Source organism: Haliotis rubra, unplaced genomic scaffold (genome assembly GCF_003918875.1).
Source record: "Haliotis rubra isolate DU_JTF1 unplaced genomic scaffold, ASM391887v1 Scf537, whole genome shotgun sequence".
Classification (NCBI taxonomy): Eukaryota; Metazoa; Mollusca; class Gastropoda; order Lepetellida; family Haliotidae; genus Haliotis; species Haliotis rubra.
The window spans coordinates 183650-192499 of NW_025767232.1; the positions used below are offsets into that span (position 1 = coordinate 183650).

Genomic DNA, 8850 nt, shown 5'->3' on the forward strand with positions numbered 1-8850 from the left:
ATGATAGAAAGAGTACATCTAAAATTTCTTAAATTAGCTACTGTTTTAAAATATAACACCCCTAATTTCATGGTATACTGGGAACTTGGCAGAGAACCAATTCAGCCTCAAATTTCGAAACGACTAATTTCGTATTGGTGTAAACTGACATTATCATATCCAAATAACAAAATAGCAGCTTTATTCTTAAATATATTACTAAACAAAACAAAACATCAAATAACTATGTCTGGCTAAGTCATATTAAACATATTTTCTGTAAGTGCGGATTGCCTGATGTTTTTGTCAACCCTCATCTATACTCAAATTCATGGATCATTTCAAATGTGGAATTTATTTTCAAAGACCAATTTTTACATTCATGGACTAGCGATATGCAAAATTCCTCTAAAGGAATATATTATAAAGTTCTGAAGCGCTCTCCCAAATTTGGACAATAACTACTCTCTCACATGATGTAATATAGCTGGAATAATGCGGATGTGACGTAAAGCCCAACTCAACTCAACTCTCTCAGATGATATTTCTAAACCGATCTTAAAATTTAGAACATGCAACCATAAACTTGCAAAATATCCCAAAAGAACACAGATTTTGTAACTTATGTGATTCACATTTGATTGGAGATGAGTTTCACTATTTGTTTAAATGTAATTATTTTGCAGACACATTGTTGTTAAAAGAACTGGCCAAATTTGTCAAAGTTCCTCAACTTTTTTCAAGTAAAATATCTACCCTTAAAAATGTATCCAAGTTCATTAAGATTGTTTGTGAACACTTTAATTGATGTATCAGTTATCAGTGGTCATCTTGTTGTACATTTTGTATGTACTCCTTTGTTATACTCATGTACCACCAATGGTGGATTATTTTGAGTAATAAAGGAGTGATGATGATAGCTCCAGTGCCAAATTAGCCTGATTATGATCACTGATTCATCAACACTTATTGTAGGACTATTCTTGTACAGTGCATAAATATGAAATGTTTCCTGACATTAGAGATTAACCACAGTGTTATGAAACACTGCCCACTTTCGTTTGTGGGTAATCTTGATTGAAAAAAAATAAAAGAATTAATCCCTCATCTACATGTTTAAACATATATAATCAAATATATTAGCAGTTCTACATCCTTCTGTAATTTGGTGACAAAATGTACCAGAGAAACATTTTTAAAATTCAGCCCTAGATATCAATCTGCCTAAAATAATAAAAAAACAGAAGAATTATTTCAAGCTGTATTTTATTTATGAATCATAATATCCAAATCCCCATCTTTTTGCTAAACATAATGTGCAAACTATTATTATGGGTTAATACAAATGAATAAAATATGTTTTTAGATTGATCCCTACTCGACAAAACGATACTAAAATAATGATAACAATTCTGCTCTCTGCCACTTAATATCAAAATATTTGGAACTATCTGGAAGCATTAAATTTTCTCATTTCGGAAAAGATTTCCCGTCCGTCTCTTAAGCCATGTGCGTTTACCAGTGACATGATATCAGGCACGGGATTGTGTTAATCAAAACTTAATATATTTCTTGTTTGTTGTTAAACTTAGTGAACAGCACAGTTGGAAGGCAGGATGTCCTACTGCAGAAAGGAGGGTAGGTGCCATAATAAGAGTCAAATAAATGCAGCTAGAATGTACTGATAGATCCACTGCAGTCATGGAACGGATCTTGTCTCCGCTTTCGCCGTGACTCGGCGTGCGAGTCTCTTGCTTTTCGAAAACTCTCCTGCCGAACGGAATCTATCTTAAATTACTGTTATCTGTTCGGGCACAGTTTTAAGCGCACAGTGGTTGTAAATATTTAGTAATATATTGTCACCTTTTCAATATTTCATCAGCCATGAGTTTGCATAACATTGAGCGATACGTAAAGTGCGGGTGGTTAATCAAAAAGTTGGATTGGTAATTTGTGTGAGGACGTAGTGACGACTACGTCAATATACGCACCGTTACGCAATAGGATTGTCTTGCCTTGCGCAGAATAACGGGAAAATGTTATTTGATGAATGCGAGGTGCAATACACACCACATACATTGTCCTTGAATACTTATTGAGGGGTGGTTGAGACCATTTACATGTCTATTGGTATAGAGCATCCTTGTTTTATGTGTTTTGAACAGACTCTTGCAGTTATCTGGCTAATCACATGTCAATAACTTTAAAAGACACATGTATCGTAGACAATATGCTATTGAAAGAATGCTGATTATTTCTGCCACATGTTTTGGGGTTGACAGAGTTAGAGTTGGGGTTACCAAACCAAACCATAATATCTTTCTTTGCAGTTCACTTTCATATTGCTTTATTTTTATGTTTTTGATTAATAAAAATAACATATAATGTAATATAAGTGGCTGAGACAACCAGAAGTCTTACTAATTTTATTTATGTTAATCAAATATCTTTTTCATGCACCACTACTTGCTTTTACATCATGAAAGACTGAAAGACGTTACAATGGTAACAAAACTTTGTCTTTTACCCGTCTAGCCGTCCAGCCCCCTCAGCCTAGTTAGCCCTTGTAATTACTGGATGGCAATAGCTTCAGTTACCCAACAACTGGTCTGATGAGTGTTGACAGCACTCGGAATACCTAGACTAAGGAAAATAATTCAGTACAGTTCACCCCTGCCTCTGTCAGTGGTTCATATTTTGACATTTCTCATGTCTGGAGTAATTATTCAGTCTATTACTAGGTTGTTTATTGATGTGGTGAATGTATTTTACCTTATGTAGTTTGCAAATGGCAGTGCAGCAAGACCAGAAAGGCCAATTGCATTGCTAAAAACCTCGATTAAACGATTAACTGATAAAATGTTACTTAATTAATCAATGTTTTCTTGCACAGTCTATTTGTGAAAAGTGTTTATATATGTAGGTTGACTGAAGCATATCGAATACACCCACGTCTAGGCGTCTGTATAAAAGCAACATATTTTGTTCAAACATTAGCTGATAATATGTTGATTGATTGTTCGTTATTGTGTAGCTAAACTGAACTTTTGAAGAACCGTGGCTATCATGAATGTAGACATCATGTGTGCCCTCTCAGCTGACCAGTGAGACTTGATGTTGAAACAGCTGAAACGAAACTATGGAATCAGTTGAGAGACGAAGGATGCAGTTAACTCAGTATCACTCACCTGAGGAGACATTTTACAGGTGCCATAAGTCTCTAATAAACGCTCCGACGCTTATTCTTTGAACAAGTTTCTGAACCCTAGGCTTTTTTCATGCTGGGAACAAGTGATTAAAATCTAGCATCCAGTGCTTATAGAGATCTGGGCCTAGATTTTCGAAGCTCTCTTAGGCCTAAAAAAATAAAGCTTGTGGTTCCGATTTCCCGACCGACCCTTAATATTCCCGCCGACCCTAACGATTTTACTCACCACATAACAAATTAAATTTATTTTCTGACACGTGTAGTGTAAAAATATTTTGCAAAAAAAACCAAAAAAACCTACCTACCTACCCTAGTTCTGAAGTGTAGGAAATCGGAACCACAACATTTATTTTTTTTGGCCTTGGCTAAGAAAGTCACCGTAAGTTAATGTTAATGTATGGCACTTACGACTTATCTTAGCGCTAAGAGAGCTGGCTTTTGGTACTGCGTATTGAGGTTAACTGGCACCTACTAGATAGTTTGTTCCTATTGGAAGATTTGATATTATTATCAGTAAATTGATAGTAAATACTGTTGAAATTTCAGGATTACAAATATATAATTTTTTCTCTGCACCAGGTAAACAGTATTGCTATGTTTCTACCTGTAGTCATGGTAACATGTATCCACACCCAGGTTCATGTCTGTTTCAGGAAAGGACCAGATTATCTTTGCCACTAAGGAGGATCTGGATCAGCCAAGCTCCGCATTGATACAAGTGGAGGAGGAGGAGGAACCGGGTACATTACACATGATAGACTAGCTGACGCACCTGTTACCATGGTTACATGCAGACAGGCAGGCTAGCAGACATACCTCTTACCATGGTTACATACATACATGCAGACTAGCAGACTTTCCTGTTACCTTGGTGACATACAGACAGTCAGGATAGCAGACATACCTGTTGCCATGGTTACACACATACATGCAGACTATCAGAGATGCAGACATACCTGTTACCATGGTTACATACATACAATTATACAGACATACCTGTTACCATGGTTACCACATACCATGCACACATACAGAAATACCTATTACCAAGGTTACGTGCAGACTAGCAGATGCACAGACATGCCTGTAACCATGGTAACATACAGACAAGCAGACATACATATAGACACGTACAGACAAGCAAGCAGACAGGCAGACATACTCTTTAAATAGATACTGTTATAAACACAAACATGTAGATAAACAAGGAAATACCTGACAACACATCTGTGAGTTTTGAGTGTCACCTCGTCAAAACTTCATGTCATGCACTCCCCAAAACTTCTCATGTTAGTGTGTGACTGCTTTATTAAAAATATAGTATTTTTCAGACATCCAGCATGACAAGCTGAATTCAATTTTCTTTTAAATGGGTGGAAGAAAAAGAAGTTATTGGTTTTGCATATTTAATAGTTGATCAATAACCATTATAAATATGTATTACAGGTTAAATAGTTGGTCCCTGACCAATATATGTGTACAATGCTGGTTTGACAGTTGGTCCCTAACCATTATATGTGTTTATTATGCAAACATTTTTTTCGGTTACCTGATTGGTCTAGAGGCGGTCACGTGACCGTCGACAGAAAAGCATATTGACTCCAACCCAGGTCCGACCAAAAGTCATATTGACCTCAGTTACTATGACATCAAGCTATGACGGCATTCACGTCAAGCTATGATGTCATTCTATTGTTTACATGTCACAGTATTGTTGACATAACGTTATTGGTTTGTAGTGAAAATAAAATTACTTTTCTTGACTAAATGGACATGTTTGGGATTTTAGAAGCTTTTTTTCGGTAATTACATAATAAATCAATTATAGACTGGCGAATTCTGTCAATACCTGTTTTTATGGACCCGCGAAAAGCAATATCACCAGTCTATAATTGTATAGTAATGCAGGTTTAATAGTTGGTCCCTAACCAATATATGTGTGTAATGCAGGTTTAATAGTTGGTCCCTAACCAATATATGTGTGTAATGCAGGTTTAATAGTTGGTCCCTAACCAATATATATGTGTATTGCAGGTTTAATAGTTGGTCCCTAACCAATATGTGTATGTATTCCTGGTTTAATAGTTGGTCCCTAACCAATATATGTATGTATTGCAGGTTTAATAGTTGGTCCCTAACCAATATATGTGTGTATTGCCAGTTTAACAGTTGGCCCCTAACCAATATATGTGTGTATTGCAGGTTAATAGTTGGTCCCTAACCAATATGTGTATGTATTGCAGGTTAAATAGTTGGTCCCTAACCAATATGTGTATGTATTGCAGGTTTAATAGTTGGTCCCTAACCAATATGTGTATGTATTGCAGGTTTAATAGTTGGTCCCTAACCAATATATGTATGTATTGCATGTTTAATAGTTGGTCCCTAACCAATATATGTATGTATTGCAGGTTTAATAGTTGGTCCCTAACCAATATATGTATGTATTGCAGGTTTAATAGTTGGTCCCTAACCAATATATGTATGTATTGCAGGTTTAATAGTTGGTCCCTAACCAATATGTGTATGTATTGCAGGTTTAATAGTTGGTCCCTAACCAATATATGTATGTATTGCAGGTTTAATAGTTGGTCCCTAACCAATATATGTGTGTATTGCCTGTTTAACAGTTGGCCCCTAACCAATATATGTGTGTATTGCAGGTTTAATAGTTGGTCCCTAACCAATATGTGTATGTATTGCAGGTTTAATAGTTGGTCCCTAACCAATATGTGTATGTATTGCAGGTTTAATAGTTGGTCCCTAACCAATATGTGTATGTATTGCAGGTTTGATAGTTGGTCCCTAACCAATATATGTGTGTAAAGGTTTGGTTGTCAGCCCCTAACCAATGTATGTGTGTCTTGCAGGTTTAATAGTTGGCCCCTAACCAATAGGTGTATGTATTACAGGTTTAATAGTCGGCCCCTAACCAGTATGTGTGTGTATTGCAGGTTTAATCCTTCCCAACGGAGACATCAACTGGAACTGTCCATGTCTCGGGGGAATGGCGAGTGGGCCGTGCGGCGTGTCCTTCAGGGAGGCCTTCTCCTGCTTCCACTACAGCGAGGCCGAACCCAAGGGGTCTGACTGCTACCAACAGTTCCGCGCCATGCAGGATTGCATGACCAGTTACCCAGAACTTTACCCCTCCAAGGATGACGACGAGGAGGAGGCAGATAAGGAGAACAGACTGAACAATGACGAAACTAAAACCGAGACTTTAGAATCTCTTACAGTAGCCAGTACTGATAAGAAAACAGAAAAAGAATCTTCATGACATAATAACGATTTGTATAGGTAAATCATTGCATTCGCTGTTGTGGTGATCATTTTTCCAATTTGATTTTGGAAATAATATGTTTATTATCATCTCAGTGAAACTGGTGGGTCCAGGATTGGGGTCGGGGATCAGGTACTCCGACGGTTCACTGATTCATAGGTATACATTTGATCGTCACGTCCCCGTCTTCTCGAACATAATTCATTGAAGTAAAGAAGCAATTCAACATGAGAACTCACGGCCCACAAAAGATTTTGACAATTCATACATTTTATTCCTCCCCAACCCCTTGAAAGAATCCTGGATCCACCTAAGATCAATTCTGATAATTCTGATGATTGAATGATTCAGATGCTAACACATGAAATCACAATGTTATGAATGAGTCATTTTACTCTTAGAGTGGTTATGATGGAACATTAGAGGATGGGTGTAGTTGTGTATGTACAGGTGTGTGTGAAGTTCATGCAGGTTACATCTTCCCAAGACACGAGTGTTGGCTGGTCTATAGTAGGGGTGGGTATTGCAGAGAATTTTCATATTGCGATATATTGCGATGCAAAAGCATATATTGCGATATGTATTGCAATATATTGCAAGAAGTATTTTTAAACAAAAAACTCCTTATAATCGAGTTAATGCTTGATTTATAAAGCATGAACACAACAAAATCACTATGCTTGATTAAGCTTTAATAAAAACTTTTAATCATGACAAAATAAAAATGTAAAAAGTGTTTGGCACAAATGAAACAAGGAAATATCCGAAGATTTCCGAGTGTTACGAAGTTTTCCGAATGCAAGTCAAAATACCGGTTTTCGATCAGCGTATCACAATGCGTGTCGTTTTCATGTCTAAACCGGTAAATACCAGTAAACCGGTTATATTGCGCAGCCCTAGTCTATAGCAAAGGTTGGGGTACAATGTGTGAGCCAATTTTCTGGGGTCTCCTGACGTGATATTGCTGGAATATTGCTCAATTGGCATTAAACTAAAACTCACTCACTCACTCTCATATTTTACTACAGAAGAACTTATATGAAATGGGATACTTGGCTCGGATACTGGCTAGTGAACACTCCTGTCTTGTGAAGATGTGGGTGTGAAGTAGCAGACAATGTAGTCACTGTTGCTGCTCAAATGCTAAATTATGAGGTTGGAGCTTTGTATGTAATCATTTTCTCTTTTATACTGCATGTCTAAACCATGTCATCTTGACCTCAGTATCCAAGAGTATTGAAATGTACATCTGTGGTGTGTAGAAGACAGGCATTAGCTGGATTGTTTAGATGACAATAAAACGTGTTGAATGATTTGTCCATTTTTCTTTGTGATGAGGAGATACGTACCTTCGGATATAAACATGGGGGTAGCCTAGTGGGGAATGGGATAGCCTAGTGTGTGTTGTTTGTGTGTTGGGGTGTGTTGTAGCCTAGTGGGGGACAGTGGGAGTACCCAGTGGTTAAAGAGTTCACTCGTCACAAGGACCTGGGTTCGATTCCCCACATGGGTACAATGTGTGAAGCCTATTTCTGTTGTATAGCTGCCGTGATATTGCTGGAATATTGCTAAGAGCAGCGTCAAACTAAACTCACTCATTCCAGTGACGGATATAATAGGCATAGATTCACTCTGGAATGGATTCTCTGTGTAGGATGACTGCAGTACTTGAGAGGTTGGTCTTTAGCAACCCATGCTTGTCGTTAGAGGCGACTGACCATTGGGTGACAAGGCTCACTGACCATTACAGCTCACTGACTTTCACAGCTCACTGACTATCACAGCTCACTGCGCTAGCATATAAATGATGTCTTATCCAAAACCTCACTGGTTCATCTACCTATAATCCACACTGGTGTAACACCTATAATCCACACTGGTTCAACTACCTATAATCCACACTGGTGCAACTACCTATAATCCACACTGGTGTAACACCTTTAATCCACACTGGTTCAACTACCTATAATCCACACTGGTGCAACTACCTATAATCCACACTGGTGCAACTACCTATAATCCACACTTGTGCAACTACTTATAATCCACACTGGTGCAACTACCTATACTCCACAATGGTGCAACTACCTATAATCCACACTAGTGCAGCTACCTATAATCCACACTGGTGTAACACCTATAATCCACACTGGTTCAACTACCTATAATCCACACTAGTGCAATACCTATAATCCACACTGGTGTAACACCTATAACTACACTATCAATCCATAACACTGGTGCAACTACCTATAATCCACACTGGTGCAACACCTATAATCCACACTGGTTCAACTACCTATAATCCACACTGGTGCAACTACCTATAATCCACACTGGTGCAACTACCTATAATCCACACTGGTGCAACTACTATAAT

At 37.7% G+C, this 8850-nt stretch overlaps 1 protein-coding gene across 1 annotated transcript; it reads left to right on the forward strand.

Annotated features, from left to right (window-relative positions):
• Positions 1-1471: 1471 nt before the first annotated feature.
• Positions 1472-7076, forward strand: LOC124253272 (mitochondrial intermembrane space import and assembly protein 40-B-like). Its single transcript, XM_046687011.1, has 3 exons — positions 1472-1617; positions 3841-3927; positions 6142-7076. Exons 1-3 carry the CDS (start codon positions 1596-1598, stop codon positions 6465-6467), a joined length of 435 nt encoding a protein of 144 aa, XP_046542967.1. The 5' UTR covers positions 1472-1595; the 3' UTR covers positions 6468-7076.
• The last annotated feature ends 1774 nt before the right edge of the window (positions 7077-8850 follow it).